The sequence below is a fragment of the Styela clava genome, chromosome 10, assembly GCF_964204865.1.
Source record: "Styela clava chromosome 10, kaStyClav1.hap1.2, whole genome shotgun sequence".
Classification (NCBI taxonomy): domain Eukaryota; kingdom Metazoa; phylum Chordata; class Ascidiacea; order Stolidobranchia; family Styelidae; genus Styela; species Styela clava.
In genome coordinates this window covers 7,280,648-7,302,182 of record NC_135259.1, presented here as the reverse complement: position 1 = coordinate 7,302,182, position 21,535 = coordinate 7,280,648, and the positions used below count along the sequence as shown (strand labels likewise).

At 34.8% G+C, this 21,535-nt stretch overlaps 3 protein-coding genes across 3 annotated transcripts; all 3 read right to left on the bottom strand.

Moving 5' to 3' along the window:
• Positions 1–1,741: 1,741 nt before the first annotated feature.
• Positions 1,742–5,538, bottom strand: LOC144428059 (putative helicase mov-10-B.1). Its single transcript, XM_078116709.1, has one exon. The coding sequence runs from the start codon at positions 5,085–5,087 to the stop codon at positions 2,715–2,717; it is 2,373 nt and encodes a 790-aa protein (XP_077972835.1). The 5' UTR covers positions 5,088–5,538; the 3' UTR covers positions 1,742–2,714.
• A 3,519-nt stretch (positions 5,539–9,057) lies between these two features.
• On the bottom strand, positions 9,058–13,163 carry LOC144428288 (tetraspanin-8-like). The gene is made up of 8 exons (XM_078117300.1): positions 12,904–13,163; positions 12,362–12,461; positions 11,956–12,053; positions 11,382–11,456; positions 11,040–11,138; positions 10,108–10,263; positions 9,873–9,956; positions 9,058–9,469 (listed from the first exon to the last, which is right to left on the bottom strand). Exons 1-8 carry the CDS (start codon positions 12,961–12,963, stop codon positions 9,395–9,397), a joined length of 747 nt encoding a protein of 248 aa, XP_077973426.1. The 5' UTR covers positions 12,964–13,163; the 3' UTR covers positions 9,058–9,394.
• A 2,477-nt stretch (positions 13,164–15,640) lies between these two features.
• LOC120337328 (alpha-2A adrenergic receptor-like) lies at positions 15,641–19,426 on the bottom strand. Its single transcript, XM_039405091.2, has 7 exons — positions 19,166–19,426; positions 18,348–18,569; positions 17,837–17,940; positions 17,636–17,747; positions 17,407–17,544; positions 17,154–17,317; positions 15,641–16,368 (listed from the first exon to the last, which is right to left on the bottom strand). The coding sequence occupies exons 1-7, from the start codon at positions 19,247–19,249 to the stop codon at positions 16,167–16,169; spliced, it is 1,026 nt and encodes a 341-aa protein (XP_039261025.2). The 5' UTR covers positions 19,250–19,426; the 3' UTR covers positions 15,641–16,166.
• Between the last annotated feature and the right edge of the window lie 2,109 nt (positions 19,427–21,535).

The window sequence follows — 21,535 nt, the reverse complement described above, 5'->3', positions numbered from 1 at the left end:
CACCAAGTGCGGCCATATAAATTGCAGTCGTATCGGTATGGACTGTATCTTTTTGGCGCTCTCACATTAATAATAATTTTCAACAAAACAATACCCCGACAGTCATTAAAGCTGAATTCGTTACCGAGTATTTCACAATTTTATTCACGGAATTTGCAATTTCAAGATCTCACTTGACGATTTTGATGATGTCATGCCCTAATTATTACTGCTTAAATGCCTCAAAATACAACAAATGTAATCATTTTCGACAATAACAAGCGCAACAATTCGTAAACGAGCCGTTATAACGAAATTCGCGATTGATTTTACCTCTCTCTTGTTTACAATTTTAACATCCCGCCGGCCATGTATGGTCGAATAAAATGTTCACATATTCGAAACATGACTTGGCCAAGGATGAAAGGGATCACTAAAGAGCTAATAGAAAGTACATACGCGAGGGTATGATAATAATATCGAGAATATTTGTGAGCATATCACAGGACGGAAATATTTTGCACCCCGCTGTTTGTTGGCAGAACAACGATACGCTAAAGTTAATTGATCGAATACAGGGAAGTATTTATTTATCATCTCACTTGCGAACATCGAGGTTTTGGCGGAATTGTACGATCATGTTGTCTTTCTTAAATAATAAATTTTTCAATAAATGTTCATTTTACTTTTGCGTCTTTATTGAATGTCGGGTTTTCATTTATTTTAAATTCGAAACTGTCCGAAATACTCCAACAGGTGTATAAGTACAATAATAATAGTACTTACCAGGGAAGTTTAATACACACGATGTGTTAAGGGCGTCGTAACTCCCGTTTTTTTATTTGATTGTTTTACATTCTGCTTAAAAAACAACGTCGTTTTGCAGCCCTCTAACGTAACTCTCGTGACCAAATCTTTTTCGTTTTGTATGGCATCGTCTTGGCGCAATTTATTGCCGACTGAATTTTAATTGTGTTTTAGAATAACCGTAAGTTATTTTCTGTTTGTTGGTTTCTAAACTTCACAAACTTGGTAGCAATTACTATTAATGTGAGATTTGTGCATATAAACGATAGAATATCGCGACTGGATGCCCGGTATCTGAGAATGCGTACTACTCTTTCAACATTAATTTTCAGGATATCAGCGTTCATGTGGTCGAATAAAAATTATTTAGCAACTGGATTGGTATTTCGAGACACTCTCAAAATTATTTGGGATCCACTATCATATCATTCGTTTATTTTCAATATTCATGTTTTTTTCAAGAATCACCCTGTTATATTTCGTGTATCTCGCAAAAGAAAACTCTTTGGTGTCATCGTTCCTATTAGTGTAATTGAAATATATGGAAACCTCGCAAGTGCCGTTGTGATGCGAATATTTGATACTAGGTCAGCAGCATTACAAAGAGCGCTATTTATGAATGCTGAAAGTACACGGCAATACTAAACATTTTGCCAATATATGATGTTTTCTGCCCGAAATCGCACGCAAGCCAAGGCATGTCGACATTTAAGAATTACTGTACTGGTCTTTGGGTAAGCTCTGAAATAGTATAATATAAATGTAAATGAGAAACTAGGTCACGCTAGCTCACGAAACGAGAGGATTTTCAAAGTGATCTGCGAAGCACTTTCGCACTCATGATTCGCTTAGAGTTAACACTGCGGATGTCACTAAAATTTCGAAAGTGATTTTGCGGACCGGCGAACTAGCAAAACCAACCCAAAATGTCAAAAACATAATTAAACAAATAGAATTACGAATGAAGTATGCAATTCAAAAGCAGAGAATTCAATTTAATGAGAAACTCTTTTAAAATGTAAAAAAGCCATTTTTCTGCCTTTACATTCAATCACATTTTAATCACTGATGTACATATAAATTGATTTAAGCAAGCACAAGAGTAAATTGCGGACCAATAATAAAGACCAAAATAGTAAATAAATTTCACTTCAACTCAAAACGTTTTAAAAGTACAATGATTATCCGCGCTTCGCACAATTAGGCTTCTCTTGAAACAACAGTAAAAGTAGATTTGTTATTACTTTTACTGTATACAATAGCAATACAATGCAAACTATTATGTCATCTAAATAATTAATGTAAACAAATAATCACGAAATGATAAATCATTAAAATATATTTCTAAAAAATGAAGTAGACGTGGTAGTATGGCTCCATGCGCCATTTGAAGGACATCATTAGAATATATATCACATTGAAGTATTAGTCATATGAATTAGTTTGACGCCAGTATAAAGGATCTTAAGCGGAACAAGTTCTGCCATAATGAAAGTTTGAAAGTATTATAATTTTTGGTATTTTGGTTCACATATTTACTTTGTCTCAAGAGTTGTCCCTCGCGCAAAATACTACTAGAGTCGGTTTACAGTCTGACCAGATTGAAAAGTTGATAATATATACCTAATTGAGTATAAAATCAATTCCTAATACCGCACTTGAATTTATAGGATATCGGAAAATAAGCTGAACCTGTTCTGATGACTAACATGTTGCATTATATACCAAATGCCCACACAGTTTTTAGATTGATTGGTATGACACATAATTGTTGGCGTCATTGCTCCAACCTCGTTGAGAATATAAAAAAAGCATTTGGTCCAATCTTCTATCCATTTTAAGAATACCAATTGCTACATATAATTTACATCAATTAAAACTAAGTAAATTTATTGTTTTTTATATACAGTATATATATATATTGAAAACTATGAGTCCATTTTCCATTCTGGAACTCCGGAATCTTCGACGTCATCCTCTGTGATGTCATAAACGTCATCGTTTTGCGTAGGCATGAACGAAGTGAGGTCCAGAATTTTACTTTCAGCTACTGCCGTTCCGATGAAAGAATTATTGTTTTTACAGAAATCGTAAAGTTTTCTCCAGTATTTATCCATGCATAAAATTTTGGAATTTCCGATTACTACTAGAAGACTTTTAGCTCGAGTCACAGCGACGTTGAATCGTTTTGGATCGGCGAGGAAGCCAAGTCGAAAACGTGCATCGGTTTTGAGATTTTCTTCGTTGCTTCTGACGGTACTGATAATAATGACACGTCGTTCTTGACCCTGGAATTCTTCCACGCTTCCAATTTTAATTCCAGGTTGCCTAATTTCTTTTCTGATTTTCTGTACTTGGCTGCGATATGGTGCTATTATTCCTATTTCTTCTGGTTTAACACGATGCCTGCGATCTGACAAAAGGTTCTCGACGTACTGCTGTACTATTTTCACCTCCTTGCTGTTGAAAAATGATGGACTCTTTTCTTCCTGTTCATCTTTTCCTCGAACGTCATGGAAAATTACCGGGAAATTTTTTTGTGGAAGCTCTCCCCACGAACACAGAGAATTTCGCATTAATTCGTCAGCACAAACTTCTAACTCGTTATCATAGAATTCTTCGTTTGAAACTTTAATGATGGCTTCGTGGGAACGGTAATTTTTCAATAGCTTGGTCACCCTATGTTCGTTGAATTTTCCATTTTGCTTTTCGTACAATGGATTTCCCATCAATCTTTCTAGAAATGAGTATTGTAATCCGTGTTTTTTCGCTATTCGAGAGCGAATTATCGGCCCCAACTGTTTTGGGTCACCTGCTAAAACAACTTTTCCTACATCATTTATTATTCCTGATACTGCTACCAATAATTCTGGTTCCATTGATTGACCACATTCATCAATAAAAATTCTATCGAAAATCCTCGGTTCAAAATTTGCAGATGCTATTCTTCCTGCCGTTATCAAAGTACTGACAATAATCTTGTATTTACTAAGGTTTTCTATTGAAGCCGGAGTGCCAATCCTTGATATTTCTACCATGGATTCTGGAATATTCATACGTGAGGGCGCTGTTAAACGCCAAATGTCTTTCTTGTCAACGTGTTTCAATATTCGTTTTGCTAACAAATCACATGCACTGTTAGATGGTGCAGCAACAAGTATGTGGAAATCAGAATATTTTTTCATCGTTTGAAAAACTGATTCCACCATTGTTACAGTTTTTCCAGTTCCTGGAGGTCCATATATGATATAGATTTTCGAGGAATTTTCTTTCACGATGTTTTGAATTGCTGCTACTTGATGCGGGTTATTTTCTATAAACCCTGTCTTTAAAAGTAGTTTTGGCTTTTCAGCATCTCTCAGTAGATAACTGTCATCGACAGGAAACAGTATGTTTTCCAATTTTTTCACCAATGTGAGAGTCCTATGCATCATTTTCAATGGGTGACGATTCAGTCTAAATTTGATATATGTTCTCATTCCACTGAAATACTCATCGTGAAAATTTTTGTCAAATTGAATCTCAACATCATTTTGCCTTACTTCATGAACATAACCTTCGTACCAATCTTTGCCAGGTTTGCCATTCATGTCCAATTTTTTTGCCAAGAGACGATCTCCCTTCAAAACTGAAGGCCGCTTCTCAGCTAATCCAGGAACGTGCAGAAATAGGTTATCGTTATTGATTTCTTGAAACAGAGTAGTGGATTTCATGTCATACGTCCTCATATCTGCTTCGTGTTGCAACTCCTCAATGTGAAGTAATAAATGAAATTTATCTGGATATTTTGAAAATATTAACGGAGTCGTCAGTAAATCTATCATTTTTTGTTTAGCACTGGGGCTAACTCCATCATATTTTGAAAATATTTTTCTTACAGTATCCGAAATTGGAAACGCGTGCAAAGCCATTGGTGATGCAGGAATAGGAGTGCCCGAGAGCACTGGCTTTCGTCCTGGTATTATCGGCCCTGAATCCCGATCTTCTTCCGTGTTAGCGAACAATGAATTATCTTGATTATCTTTCTTGAGATACCTATCGTACAATTTGTCAGTTTCCTCACGTTCAAATGCCACCACTGTGTGACGCCTTACATACAGTAGGGTTGGGTGATATTGATTCATGTGATATAAAACCTCATTGAAATTCTTGTTCTGACCATCCAAATATTCTTCGAACATTTCCGTCAGTTCTTCTCTGTCCCATTTTTCTGTGAATTTTCCAGATTCATAAAGATTCACAACAAACTTTTCTCCTGCTTTCCGTGTGCTAACATCATATATGTTAGCGTAAATAGGCATGGCAGATTTTATAAGAGCCCTGCTTAAACTAACTGGTGTTATATGTTATTCAAATATTTTCTAGTTGAAAATAAGTTGATATAATGTTTTGGCGAAATCAAATAGCAAGTTTGAAAACGGAAGTTCGTATTCTATTGTCGCACACATGTACTACCGAATTTCTATAAAGATTATCTATGCCTCTGAACAAAGTAAAGTTCTCTACTAATCTCAATATCACTAAGCTTATTTGTAAAAGATGTTATATTCTCTATATAAATATGTGATCTCTGTTATTTTATCGTTTATCACAAGTTTATATTAAAGATATATAACAATTAAAAATGATATTTATTAACATCTTTTTTAACCATATTTTTATAGCTTTTATTTACCGTAAAATTAATAAATCAACTATATACATCTAAACGAGGGTACTCGCAAATCTGAACAATTTATCCATGATAACCAACAACTTCGTGTTAGTTGGTGCAACCAATCGAATGTTATAAAAACAGTTTTATATCGATGGTAAATATATATATATATTATGTGAGCAGTACTTCCTTGTCATGTATTGCGTTTCTGTTAGTCAATCTACTTAACAATGATTCACATTTGACGTATGTACTTAATATTCTATGCTATGCTGTGACGTAGTGACAGACGTGTCTCATTGTACAGTACTGTTATCCATGCTGGCCTACCCAGGTATATACTATATATAAAAATATTGAAGATTTAACGGTAAATTATATACAAAAGCACAATGATTTATATTTGACGTATGTACTTATTATGCTATGCTATGCTGATATTATGCTGTGACAGACGTGTCTCACTGTACAGTACTGTTATCCACGCTGGCCTACCCAGTTATATACTATATATAAAAATATTGAAGATTTAACGGTAAAGTATATACAAAAGCGCAATGATTTATATTTGACGTATGTACTTATTATGCTATGCTATGCTGTTATTATGCTGTGACAGACGTGTCTCACTGTCCAATACTGTTATCCATGCTGGCCTACCCAGTTATATACTATATATAAAAATATTGAAGATTTAACGGTAAATTATATACAAAAGCACAAGCACAAGAATATTTTATAACAATCAAGTCTGGTAATTCGATTCAGTCCTTGGAAGATGGTTTTTAAAATTTTCCGATTTCGCAAAGTATCAAACGTGTTTCTATAAGTTTTTTTCGGTAAAAAGTTTTCAGTCTTGTTGTAAAAAGCTTGTTCTAAAATACAACCTTTAATCTATTTCTTAATGTATACATGCTTATACTGAGGTTGTTCGTCCCCATTTAGCCAACAAATAGCGCTGCCAGCTTACTTCAATGCATAAACGCAACATTCAGCAAAGGCGTGAAATATTCCATCTGTCTCAGCCTGCTTTGAACAGCGTATACTATATTTCTTGCTCTAATGCGACACACTGATAATTCTTAGAACCCAAAAGCTAAATATGACAAATGAAAACCATAACCAATTCCCAGCATTTGCAGGCATCAATTATTTCGTCCTGGGTCGTTATATCAAGATATTGTACGATTTGATTGGTTGAATCGTATGTATTTGTCATATGATCACAGGCCATGGGATTCCCCTGTACAGATACTTTTGTTGGGCTACATTTTAGTTGAGCTATTATGTGTTTTAGGCTCGCGTTATTTGATATGAATGTATTTACTTTATACATTACAAATAGAGACGCTAGTTTCGCAATTTTATCTAGAACCCAATATCTTTGTATAGCCGTTTTAAGGTAATGGCATCATCAGAACCAGTATTCAACTCGGAATTACTAGCACCGTAAATATGATAGCACAAACAATTTTTCTACTGAGTTCCATTTTAAGAAAATAATCAGACTATGTATGCTTCCAATAATGTGACTCGTGCATAGGTAATTTGAAATTGTGGGACTGACTGTTTCCTTTTGGAGAGATCATTCGAATCCAAAAATAAATTAGGAGCTAAACAATATATATATTTCAATTAGCTGGTTCGTCGGAATAGTAAGCATGATATATACTTGAAATTCGATATCCTGGTCTGCTTTGGAAGTGTTCTTATCTTGGATTTAAATATTCACGGGTGGTGGAAGTTTATTTCAATCATAAGGTTTAGGAAGCAATCTATATCGGACATACTAACCTTAGCCATAACTAAGACATATTACGGGAAACGTAAATGTACATAAATACCTATAATCCTTTAGTTTGTTGTGAAGAAGATAGCTGCACGACGATAAAAATTAGCCCATACAATAGAACTATGCGCGAATCGATACCGCGAGACCTTTACTGGGAGCCGAGTTTGCTGAAGACATCATGTCACAGAATTTTATTAGCTGTGTTTATGTTATATAATATAATTATACTATTATGCATACAGTTTATTCAATGCTTTTTAGGGTCTGACCACTGTTCTGCATCCGAATATACCTTATCAGACTCCGATCACCTTTCAGGTGCGAATGAAAATACGCTGTTCTTTTCGTTCGTTACATGCTCGGTGTGGGCTGCTTTTTACCTGTAACTGCTACGTCTGTAAGTTCTGTTATTTTAAGTGTCGGGTTACTGTTTTCAAAAGTAACCAATCCGGAATCTTGTGTCTGCTGATCTGACAACCACAAAATAAACAAACATAAAACTACCATAATGGAGAGCACACTGTGACTGGTCGAAGTCGATGACGGCAACTTTCAAGGTTAAGACCATGACACAATTTCCAGTGTTACCAAAGCAACTCAGGGACCAGTATTTCAAGTATACGCATTTTTGCTTTTGATCTGTCTGAACTTCAACAAGTTTTCTTAGTCATTGTAATTACTATTTCCTAGGGATGCGACAAGATTCGGACTCGTGGCCGAATCTCAAGTAATTTCATACTCGGATTCGGCCCGAGTTTTAATGATTTTACCCGATTGATGTTGTCAAAAATACCGAATCCAGAATCTTGGGTCTCCGATCAAACAACCATAGTATAAAAACTTTTGACAATCGGAGACCATATGTGATGAAATAAAGTGTTCCCAGCTTCCGATACATTATCAAGTGCTCCCATGAATCCAAATAAAGCAGCAAAATTTAAAATGAAATATCACTTGCCGTAAAACTCAAAGACAAGTTATAAATAAGTGTGACAATCGTATTTTTACCATTCAACGGCTGTTGAATGATCTTGCTGGTGGATTTTTTGTTTCGATGTTCGGAACACCGGGAGCGCTTTCCGTCTGTCTTTCGGTGTCCGATTGGGATGGACTGTGTTTTGCGGCTGTGGTTGTTTCGGTTGGATTTCCGGTGGTCTGGGGTCTTTTTTTATGTCTGTTGCTGGTTTTTGAGGAGAATAGCAGGTGTTTTTGGTACCTTTTCCGTTTTGTTAATTTTTATCGTAGTATTTAGTTGTATTAAGATTGATAATTTAACAAATAGATTACAACAGCATTGATTGAAGTGAATATTGATATCACATCATATCAAAAGATATTTTGGACTTGCAAAATTCGGTGACCGTACATTTGAACCCACGTACATTTGAACCCATGTGTATATCCACGGGTTCAATCTTTATGCGGGTGCTAAAACCCATGGGTTAGAGTTAGTATGGGTTCAACTATCCGAAAAGCAAAAAAAAATTTATAGGTGCAATAGCATACAGGTGCAACTGTCATGGGTTCGAATGTACGTGGGTTCAAATGTAATGGAACCGAAAAATTCATTTATATATAAACGGACGGTACGCTACATAAGTAATGAAAACTTAAAAACACTTGGTCAATTATTTGCGAAAAACAACCAATTCCCTCAACAGCAACAATCGCCCCAACGTTGTTACAATTTGAGAAAACGATGCTTATATACACCTCATACTCAATAAACATTTCACGAAAATAACCGTGACTCATATCTCAATCGGATCATTTTTTGAAATTAAATTCGCCAAGACCCTTCGCACATATCACACAAACACTCTTTTCATAGTACGTATTTTTCTTTTCATAGTACGTATTTTATCATAAAACTATGTTTAAGAAAGAAAAACGAGAACAATAATCGGCACTAGATATTTTACATCAAAATTATCATATGTAAACAATGCTCGATAAAGCTTGAGCCAGCAACACTGAAAAGAATTTTTATACTGCAACGTTTCTGATTACATCATGCCGTAGATAAAACGTGTCGGTGTGTTGCAATTGACGTACCACATTTATGACAATGTTGAGCCCAATTGAGGCAGTGCCATATTGTCCATTATACTTTGCATTAGTAGAACGATAAAGTGAAGTTATCATTTTCATTTTCCAACTCACGCGTAGAAAGATTCATAATCACTTCGTTTGCTGAGTTTCATCAGAGCAATCGCTAACACCATTCCGAAAAGCTGTTAAAATAAGAAGAAAATCGGTATACCTGTTGAATACGTTCCAATTGCCAGTTGCAGTGAGTATAAATGCATATGTTACAAACAATTACTACCCTTGCTAGCCTACCAATTTGTTTATTTACCTTATATATATATTGCTTGACCAAACCTTAAATTCTATTCGAATTCAAGTTTTCTTATTCGATGGCAATCAAATGTACATTCAACTATTGAAAACTTTCCCCGATGAGGATGCGCGAAAAGACAACTTTGCGCCAAATAAAGAAAACTGCGTTTAATAATAATATCGTATTGAAATTGCTTGCCGGTGCTTGCCTAGTTTGCAAACATGCAATGCGAAATTAAAAATTGCAAGTATGTCTACTACATATCTACTTGATAGCGTAATAATTAAGCTAACCTCGGTAAATCCAATTCCAAGACAGATTCCGACAACCGTCCACACGTGATCTTCGACATAATCAACAGCTGCATCATAGCAATCCTGTGAAATCATAAAATCAATAATTACACAATTTATTACCTTCAAATTTCTTATTTTTTGCCCGAAATCAAGTTTTTTCAATAAGAAAAAGTCTCGTTATTTCATGAGAGATTCATTTATTTTTTCTAATCATTAAAAAGCAAATGCTTACGTTTTCCCAGATATATCCGTCCCCACCGGTCTCTCCGACAGTACAACCCAAACTGGATGCAAGTGTGCAATTTGCATCGCCTTTGTTGCATTGGCATCCCCACGCGACTGCTTTTTCCCAGTCTTGACAACCTTTCAGTAATCCGCAACATTTCAGCTGAATTGAAAAACGACACAGTTATGTATTTGTACATTAAAAATTAAACTCGTTACAAAACTATTACAAAACAATCACAAAATTAACCTTATTTGAATTGTGAATACGTGAAATCAAACTGAAAACCGGATTTAATTTTATTTATTGTGAACTTTCGTAACAGACGCATCCGACGCTTAACAATACATGATCCTGTGCAATGCAGGAATAAAACATATCATTTACAATTGGTGCATGGTTCTGGGTTTTCCCCGGCACAAGCTGGTATGTTCAAGTATATAGGCAAGTATAGTTAGTTAGTCAATTATTACCAGACATTACGAAACAATGTTGGATGAGCAAACGTAATGAATGTCCAATTGACATATTTCGCCTATGCATATTTTTCCCTTTAAAAATCTTATGCCGTTATCTTATTCTTCAAAATTTACGACTTTAATCGTGGGTGTATATTAGCATGACAATTTCGCAAAGAAAAATTTGCAAATTTTTGTGAATAATTTATAAAGCGCCATGAACGTGAATCTGCAGTGTGCTTTCCCAATTTGATTGACAGTTCTGGAAATTTATAAACATGAAAAACCCAATTATCAGTTTCAAGGTAGGCAGAAGTATATACGTCTGCAACAGTAGCCAAGTCTTCGTATCACGTGAAATACAAACAAACGGAATCAATTTTCACTTGAGAATAAACATTAAGCAAAGCAATCGCGTATTCGTTTATTACGTAATTAACAATATATTGAAAAAATATACGAAACAGAGGCGACACTCACATTACGTTCCATGGAAATGGCAGATTGTGCACCCACATCACTTGTATCGTTTCCATTGGAAAGAGTCTTATTAAAACCAGTTTTAATTGCATCGTTAATCTGAATAAGAGAAAATATGCCATAACATAAATATAATAGTAATATATATAATACATGTGATGTAGAATACATGACTAGTGGGTGTAAGCATGATGCAAGGATCTTCTGAGTGACCCCTGCTCTTCATCATATTTTATTAACGCCCGGTTTTCTGTGCTTATCCAACAGGGTTGATTAAATTAGATAGATTGTCAATCAATTTTGAACAACAATTTTTATAATATCATATTTATAAACCGTTACCTGATTGTGGGCGACAGCTGCGTAAATTCCAAGTCCAACTTGGACGATGAACAATAATAGAAGTACTATAAAATACTGAAATTAAAAGAAATAGTTATGGTTCAAATTTCAACAAGTTAGTTTTCTAAAGAAATACTCAAATCGTACCTCCATTCACATTTTCAAGCTGTCATTTAACACATTGGGCATGAAAAATGCCATAATTAGACATCATTAAAATAGTCAAAAGCATGCAACTTGTACATCAGCATACTTTAATAGTTTCGACGATCAGAACCAATTTAAAAATAATTATGATTTCTGGACGCCCGAGGCAATATTTTATGACATGTTGGCACGAGTATTATTTGGGTAAGAAGAATATCTATCTGTTCACGGTTACCTATTCGCCCTCAATAAACGTTCTAAAATTTTCAGTTACAGATGTAACTACCATTTAAAGTTACATCCTAGTCCAGCAAAGCTCAGTTTAACGGTAATAATTTCGTCAATATGTACATGCAGGTGGATTGGTATAAAAGAATCGAGATGGCTTTGTATCGTTAAATTGAATAATTTATTCTGGGCGGCTTACCGTTCCTAATAAGCATTTATTTTCCGTCATTGCACCACAACATCCGACAAATCCAATGGCAAACATCGCTCCGCCACAAAACATCATTAAATAGCATCCTGAAATGAAATAATACTTGTATACAAACAACACCAGTATGCTCTCAATACGGTGACCGTACATTTGAACCCATGTACATTTGAACCCATGCGTATTTCCACGGGTTCAATCTATATGCGGGTGCTAAAACCCATGGGTTAGGGTTAGTATGGGTTTAACTATCCGTGAAACAAAAAAATTCCATAGGTGCAATAGCATACAGGTGCAATTGTCATGGGTTCAAATGTAATGGAACCTCTCAATACATACCCTAAGTATAACATTGAAATTTCGTCATTTACTGTTGTGGGTATATTGTAATTCATACCTGAATAATACATATGAATATCCGCAACTGTGATAACTGATTCAATGTGGCCTCCAACTCTCAGATAAATCCCCATGCCGAGTAATGCTCCCCCAGCAATCTGTAAAAATATTGCGGAATTTATACCAATGCTTTATGCTTTCGGCCCCACGAAGCACACACCGTTTCATTATTTTTGATTACGGAAAGCTCGGAATTATTATGAAGTAAATTTTTTTTTAATCCAATTAGCAGGAGAACGCGGTCTAAGGAGGAATTACAGTTACGTTTTATGTCCCATTTTACCTTTTTTTGACCAGCATGATGTAATTTTAGCAGACGAATACTTGAATAGTCAACGTCGTACTAAACAACGTACTGAAGTACGTACCTACAGCAGGGTACTTAATTTAAGTACAACTTGTCGCCACATATTTTTTAAAATTACTATTGTTAACTTTATATCATTTCATCCATTAATCATTAAGACTAAACAGCTGTGCTACAATATATATTGTGAATTGTCAAAGTAAGAACCACGATAACAATAAATCAGTACTTACCCATACGAATATATTAAATAGCATCAACGTAAATTTAGCGAAAGATTTGCAGCAAGCCATGTTGAAGATAAGTTATATTGTGCTGTTCTAGAAAACGGAATAATGCTATAGTCTGATAAATGCTTCCTCAAACGCGATATAAACCTATGCGTAGCCTTTGTATTGTGGATTTCAAAGCGACGAGACTCGCGATTTTATTATTCAGTAGTCATGTGATATGCCCAACCACGAGACAGTGTAATTGCTTGAATCACGAGATCAGTACTCATGACGCGCATTGCGTCACAGTGCGGTAAAAGCGACAAACTGCAAACAATTCACAAAGGTCTTTTCAGTTCAGGCATATACAGACTATCTCGATAACTTCGAGAGAGCATTGTGTGTGCTCTCATGAATTTATAAGCGTTAGTCTAATGGTCTTCTTTTCTTTTTATGTAATCCAATAGCCTACAGTCCTGTGCCGAGTTAAAATGATAACTGGTTGGCGATAATTCTTTTAGGAATCATTCCAGCATTCATGGACTTCCGGGTAACCGGTATAAAACATTTTGGAAATGTTATAAATTTCAACACCACTTGAGTGTAATGGATGCATATGACGTATTTGTGCTAAATGTTGTTGACTTGGGTTATATTAGTGCATTATGCATACAAAACCCAGCACGTGAAACTGCTCGAGGTAAAGCCTCACACGGATTACTCAATAAAAATAACATAATCTCTTTCCACGAAATATCAAGTAAGCTTTCTTTAGGCCATAGTCTAACTTCTTCAAATAAACCAAGATATGGCTGCAAATAATAAAGATCAGTAATTCGTTAAAAATTGTAGGATAAAAATCACAGAGTCACACAGTCACACATTATAGGCTCATCACGTCGTCACTGTTTCACAGCGGGGTTGCATAATTTACACTTAGTATTACGAGAAATTATTATAAATTGCAACACTTCTATCATGGGCCGTAAGGCGTTGACAAATCGAATTCGTATTCTGTTATTTCCTATTCTTAATATACGAGAACTATTCAGGCTGAGGGTATTTCCTTTCTTAGCATTTATGATCAAATATCAAGCTGGTATCAAACCAAATTGAGTGACTTGCAAACGTCTGACTGATATAAACTAAAGGTTGCTTAGTCTCTGGGGTTCTGATTGGTGTTGTTGATCAGTTCTTTCATATTCTTGACTTATTACTACTCTCACGAATAAAAGAGAAATATATATTTTATAAAAATATATAAGTATGAGGGCCCGTTCTACATTTATCATTGTTCTGTCCAAGATGAGTTTTTATCATTTGGTTTTGTACGCGATAATTGAACGACGTATATACGAGTATACCTTATTATACTATCCAATCTCTTTTAGTCACTATGCAAATCGGAAATTCCAGATCAATAATGATGTCAGAGAGATAGAATGCACATTAGAAGTTTATTCTCTATAACAAGAAAAATAATCTTATACTTCGGCTAAATTGGAAATAAAAGCGCTGAATGTTGAATTCTTTGTCAGTCACGCCCAATGGTGGTATTCAGGGAGTACACATGGATTTGCGCGAACGCACTATTAAATATCATGATAATCATAGAACCGCTTTATTTTTTCAGACGTTCGACGATTGCAGCAACGAGGACTAGAGGTATAGGTAGGCTTACCATACGTCCCGCTTTAGGCGGGACAGTCCCGCTTTTCATCGTTTTGTCCGGCCGTCCCGATAAGTCAGCCAAAAGTCCCGCTTTTCCAGCATAATACACAAACATGTTCTTGTTACTGTTGTTTCTGTGTAGCGCAACGCTAGCCTTCTTACTGAAGGTGATTGCGTTCGTTGATTGCAGACGTATCGCATGTAAAACCAATACTAATTAGTCTAAATTCGAAATATTTGTACCGGTATCGTTAACGTCAATTCCCTCCTATTTTTCGAACTGAACCCGATATTTGAACAGAGGATAAGCGCATGAAATTTCGATAACAATATGGTCAATAAAGAAAGCCGAGACAGCTTTAAATGTAGGAATGTAGGCCTATGTAGTAAAATCGAAAAAAGTGAAGTTACAAAATCACAGCTAATGGGTCGTTGTCTTTCGAGGCGTCCCGATTTGAAGTCACAAAAATATGGTAACCCTAGGTATAGGCTATTTGTCGTTTCAAAAGTTATGTATTGGACTTATGTAAAACGTGTCATGTTTATGCTCAGGTAATCACATACATACTTTTTTCCGATATGAGAACATCGGTTGTTCTTAAAGTTTTGAATACCACCACTGGTTACACCCTAACAACCTCGACTGTTTTAATTAAAAAACTAAATGCAAGAGCTTTCGAAAAAATGATCAATCTGTAAGCAAGAAGTCCTGCTTAAACATATGCCTCATAACTCGTACTCTATCTAATAAATGTTCGAACTTGCTGCCCATGAATATCGATTAGTTCAATCTATGTTACACTAGAATAGAATCTAGATTCTGACTATAGAAAGGTCATCGCAGCGGTTTTCATAGCTTCCCAAACCAACACTTAATTAGTATGTTACGTAAATGCGGCTGTGACGTTGTGTATAGTACCCAGGCTTGTCGAAAACGTCCAATGTGATAGGTATAAATTGTCATGGTATGGAACAGAAACATATTATGTCCTATAGACAAATATGATAATACCCTATGTTGTATCTGGCCCCAAACTTCTGTCATTTCTAACTGATATATCAAACTTCTATATCTCATATCAAATTTTTGAGCTTGCCAATTTTATTCGTGAAAAAAGCGTGAAAGGACAAAAAAACGTTAAGATACATAACTCAAAATCCAAGGTTTTTGGGAAAATGACTAAAGTGTATAAAAAAATAACGTTGTTGAAAATATAAGCAGATAAAGATGAATTAAAACAACACAATGAGCAAACGGACTTCTTTTCTTTCTCCTAAAAAAGAGAAGAGAGATCCATACGAAATAAAAGAAATATTGAATTCTAGAATAATAACGTAAGTATATACTTGATACATTTTTCATTTTTATTGTAAATGCCAGTTTTGTAGAACGCAATGAAAAAAGGATTAAGTGAAATGTAATTCATCATTCAATTAGTGCGCAGCAGCGTTACTCATTACGCCGTTACATAACAGCTTCTATAGTTCTATTTCTACCCATCCCACAACGGTGTTTTTTGTGGCCGAGATTGTATCCGATCTATGCTATTTTACGGACAGGTGTCATCAATATCCCAGTGACATCTTTGTAATAAACACCTAGTTTTTTGGTATCACGTGATCGTTGTACAGTTTTCGTTGTGGGTGACAAATTCTGGTGTGCGATCACGTGGAATTTGTAATTCTTCATACATAGCCCTGGTCGAAGGTTCGATCCGATTTTTTGTCCTCAATATTAACTTGAAAGCATTCCGGAACTCTTTTTCATTTGATGAATAAATGATTGGATTCAGAGCACAGTTGACGTAGCCAAACCTGGAAACAAAAAGTACAAATTAGAAAAAAAAACAAGTTGTCCATCATTTTCGTTCTGCTTGTATTTCCCTTTTGTTCACACATACAGATCAATCAACAGTACTAGAAAGGTAACTCGCTTTTAACTAAGGACCAATGGTATCCTTGCAAAACCTTTAAAACGCCTTTTTTGCAAACCTAATTATAACATCATTATTCACCTGGTAGATTTAATCGTGTCATTCACTGGGTTGGGTTTGTATTTATGAGAAATAATAATTACTCCACCAAGAGATTAATTCGTCAATATAGTATGCTAATTACTGATTCTGAAACAATAACAGCCCGGGTATGACGCATTTGAAAATTTAGATAAAACCATGACGATGAATACATTCAAAAATAACATCTACCTTGTTATGGGAAATACGCAATGCACGTTATTTGCAGTTCATCATCAAATGCGAGTTCTCTCTTCTTAGACATTTGCTAATTGCCTCATTTGCAATTTATATAATATAATTTTACTTGATTTATGTTACGTGCTACAAGACAACTTAAGAGAGACGGAGATAGAGAATTATTGTATCGTCAACCAGAAAACAAGCATTGCAACAATAAAGATATAAAAAGTACATGAAGTCATTCAGTATCGACTATTGGGAGCGGTATCACTATATATGGTCATCACAGTCAGCTCACCCATACACACTATTATGTATAAGATTCACAGTTACTGTATGTTTAATATGTTTCCAAGCTATAAGACCATAAAAACGTATCATTTTAGTTATTACTGAACTCACCATTCAAAAAATTTCATCAACGTCGGCGGTACGCAGCATGTTGGACAAATAACGCGAACAAGATAGACTTGGAAAAACGGGAACCAGCAAATCACGAAAGCAGCCATTGTTAAACCGACAAGTGTGTTCAACTTTTTCTCTTTCTTCAGTAGTGCTTGGTTAGCCTGAAAACGCGAAAGAGTGGGGATTTATTACATAGCCTTCCTTTGATTACTCAAAGAAAGGTCGGCGTATACATATATATATAACATACCGTTGAACTTTTTAGTCTTGTTCTGAAATCCCATATGACACGAACGTACATAGTGCACATTAAAAACATTGGTATGTAAAAGGATATAGACACACTGTATAATATAAACCAACGTTCTTCGGAATGATTGCAGACAAGCTGGAATATAGTAAATAAAATTGTATATATATATGTTTGTTATGAGCATATAAAAATTGAACAGTAGTATATAAAAAAATATAAGTCTTACTTCATCATCATTACCAGTAACGGCATATAGAACCGCAGGTAGGCAGACTACAATCGACAAAATCCATATGATAATATCCATAACGACTCCGTTCTTGGTTTTATTGAAAAATCTGTACATAAAATTGTCCAATATATAATAGTATGATGTTTTCTTTTAAGATTAGTATTGAGTAATACGGTGTTCCAGGATATTTCTCACCTGTATCTTACGACCAACTTCATCGCTAAATATCGATTGATGCTAATCATTGATAACGTCCAGATACTCCCTGTACATAAAGCGATATCAAGAAGAAGGTAGATCTGCAAATGAGTACCATAAATTAATAATTTAACCATGTAAATCCAAATCATTATTTCTCATTAAAATACTCAGACCGAATGATAGGAAAGCGGGATGCTTCATCTACATTATTTTGAAATTACTCTAATTTATAATAAAAACTTAAACAGCAAAAATAATGTATACAGCACTATTCTAAAAAACGGGTGTGTAACTGTGAAATTATGAAATTCCATTGAATAACAATGCGTATTTGATAATATGCATAAAAACCCGGCAATATCAAACCAACATCCCTGACTGTTCATTGCTGATATTTGAATCACTTTTACAAAATTCACAAATTTATTTATTATCGAATTTTCCATAAATTGCAAAAATTTTTGCCGAGCAATAATCTTAAGCTTTATTCCAAATATAAATTTACCTTGCATGCGATTTTCCCAAAAGGCCAATAACCCAACAGTTCATAAGAAAGAGTTTGTGGCAATATTTGAATTCCAATTAAAAAATCGCACACTGCTAATGAAAGAATTAAGATGTTTTGCACATCCCGCATTCTCTTGAATTTCAGAATTGATACGATCACCAGCCAGTTTCCGAACAGAATGAGAATAATAAGTATCCCGACTAAGGTGATGACGATCGTCTGAAAAATACAAAATTTTGTAAACTTTAGCTGATAATATCCCATCAGATTTTGTGCTAATATCGATGTGGTAACAATTTATCAGCCCAAATTTTCATAAACGCTATTACGCTGTAGATTACACTGCGTACAGATGTCAATGCACGGACAGCCTTTAGGGAATAGTCAGTAGTGGAATGACATACTATAGCCGGCATTTGGGCGGAATCTTATGGTTTAGTCCTTGGTCAAAATATGATATTTTAGATTAGTGGTTTTCGACCACGGTTTCGCCACACCCTGGGGTTACCCCAGTACAGTCCAGGGTCCGCAAGTTTACATTCCAAATTATAATTTGTATATATATTGTTTAAATATACTCAAATACCCATTAGGTTTGCCACTAGTATTAAACTTGATACTTTTTAAGATAATTTTGTTCTGCCGTTTTAGGTTTATATATTTTCAGTTTATACAATTCTTCTCACAGCTTTAAAAGTATTGTACAGAAGCTTCTCTAACTTCTGAAACGTTTTATTGGGTTTCCGCTTAACTAAATAGGGTGAAAACTACTTTTTTATATTCCAAGCGCATCTACCGCACAGTTCAGTACTTACGTGCATTGTCAGTAAACGCATATTTTTTTCTTCTACATCTAGAAATAGGTCGGTAGAACACGAATTACGTGTATCAACAGGCATTCTTGAAAATAATTTTTGAGTCGGTATAATTATATAACTTTTTTCTTCAAAGGTTTGTTGCTTGTAATTTATCACAATATTCAAGTCAACGCTTATTTTATTAATTTGATTAACTTCAGATAACTAATGTTAGACAGATATATATATATATATAAAAATTCCTAATAAAAAATATAAAATTGGAAGAGAAAATGATTCGAATATCATCGTAATTTGTCTTGAACCCTTTGTCATAAAAAGTCCGACATACGACTGCGGGATACTGTGAATATTCTAGCTTTTGGGCCTGAGAATCAATCAAATTCAAAAATTGGTGAGTAGTTGTTACCACGTTGGCGAACTACTTCTATTAGCAGTAAGAAAAATATTTTTTCGCATCACTGAAGTCAAATAACAAGATATATATATAAATTAATTTCTTCCTTGCATTTATTAGCACTTGCTTTAAAGTATGCTGCCTCATCTAATGCCCCAATTCAAGCTTTTTGGATAACAAGGAACATGAAAAATTTCTATTTAATTTCACAAGAAGCTCATAAAAATATCTCATGATGTTTGTGCAATTTAGACAAACGACTTTGTAGCTACAAACAGTTACTCAAGAATTTCGAAAGATGAATTTCTGTTATTTGTATTTTATTTTTCGCTTTAGCTATCTAAATAATGATGATATGCTCTCTGGATTCGGCGTAGTATTCACAGTGATCCGGCGCCAAAATGAATACCTCTGCCGTGAGACCATGTTTTCAAACTGACATTGAATGTCGAACGCGTTTTTTTTTTAATATTTATCTGTATATTTGCATAAATGTAAACAAATCGATATGCAAGATGAATTTGACGGCACTTGACGTCTAGAATTGATAAAATCGATTGGAACCACGTTCGGCTCTCGTCCTTATGTCCGAAAAAAGTAAATAATTTTGTGATTGACGTCAAATTTGAATATTATGATGAGAATGAGAAAGATGTGTTCGATTCACCATCTGCACACTACGAGCAATATTCGTTCAGATTAAATTGTAAGGAACAAGTTTAGTCAGTGTGTGGCCATATTCCATTGAAAGAAGCATTATCGAATTCTTCATTCTTTTAAATTGTTTAGACCGAGATTTTTGCATTTCACTCTTTGTTTTACGCAATGATCCCAATTTGCACTTAAATCTATCAAAATTCCTAAAATATATATAATATTAGCATTTAATCCCTTTCTATATTAGAGGTATTGTCTAAACTAAACAACAAGTTTCGACTTCGATTCATCCTCCCAGATACTTTGAAAGCATATCACATTATACGCACGCATTACAGGAGCCGGGGAGTTCTCTTTAAGTCATGCTATTTTGGAGTCTCATAATAAAACTTCCGGGTTCAAAAGTCATGCCAACTTCATGACCCAAAGTGTAGTAAATGGGGTATAATATATATTCTGAACGAGTTTGATTCATTTCTTCCTACACCGTCACTTCCCCGTGCATGAGTAGTCATGTAAAACATGCCATAGAAATATGTTTTGTTTCAAGATTCAACAATTTAGCAAATTTTACTTTTGAAAGATTTCTTTGAGGAGTGCGTGTTCTTTTGGTTACTATTACCATGTTTCATTTTAAATTTAAGCAACATTTGAACACAGATGCCAATAGACTGATAAGTAATTAAAATTAGCGATTACCAGTTCGACTACCATAGCTATTCCCGACGGTACCAATAAGGTACTAGAATAGCACCCGGTTTACCGAAAAGACTAATCTGACCAATATCACCGCAACGAGAACAACAATTTTACAATTTCATCCAAAGCTTCAATTCGTCCGTAATAATGGTCATCTCTCATGAATACATGACTGCGTGTTTGCCTGCACCTTATACCCTATCTATAGTCATTCAGCCTATATAGTACTCGCTCTCCTTTTCTGCAAAATTAGGCGTTTTAAATAAGAATAGGTGTTGTTATAATGACATTGTATCGCTGTTTATTACGTTAAGATCGACTGTTAAAATACTGCAAGCGGTAGAGATTAGTCCACCACTACCATTAATCAGTACAGCTGCTTTACAAGAGGAAGGAGGAAAAATTAATATTTATCTACACTTCAGTTTTAATACATACCAATGGCGACACGGGATGATGACTTCATTCTTGTGAAATGTACATAAGCTATTCATCATATTCACAACATTGTTTCAGCTTGAAGAACGAGTATTCCAGAACATGAGAAATGGATATTTGTGATTCAGATGACGCGGCATTAGAATTACTACTAACGGTTTAGACAAGTTGTTCCT

Bases quoted from the DNA above. Each gene is read 5' to 3' on its own strand.
- LOC144428059 (XM_078116709.1), bottom strand. From the start codon at position 5,087: ATGCCTATTTACGCTAACATATATGATGTTAGCACACGGAAAGCAGGA.
- LOC144428288 (XM_078117300.1), bottom strand. From the start codon at position 12,963: ATGGCTTGCTGCAAATCTTTCGCTAAATTTACGTTGATGCTATTTAAT. The intron at 12,462-12,903 runs GTAAGTACTGAT...ATATTTTTACAG, and splicing joins TATTTAATATATTCGTATGG to ATTGCTGGGGGAGCATTACT. The intron at 11,139-11,381 runs GTAACGGTTTAT...TCTCTTATTCAG, and splicing joins CAGCTGTCGCCCACAATCAG to ATTAACGATGCAATTAAAAC.
- LOC120337328 (XM_039405091.2), bottom strand. From the start codon at position 19,249: ATGCCTGTTGATACACGTAATTCGTGTTCTACCGACCTATTTCTAGAT. The intron at 18,570-19,165 runs GTAAGTACTGAA...TGTATTTTTCAG, and splicing joins TGCGTTTACTGACAATGCAC to ACGATCGTCATCACCTTAGT. The intron at 17,318-17,406 runs GTATGTTATATA...TCGCGTTTTCAG, and splicing joins CAAGACTAAAAAGTTCAACG to GCTAACCAAGCACTACTGAA.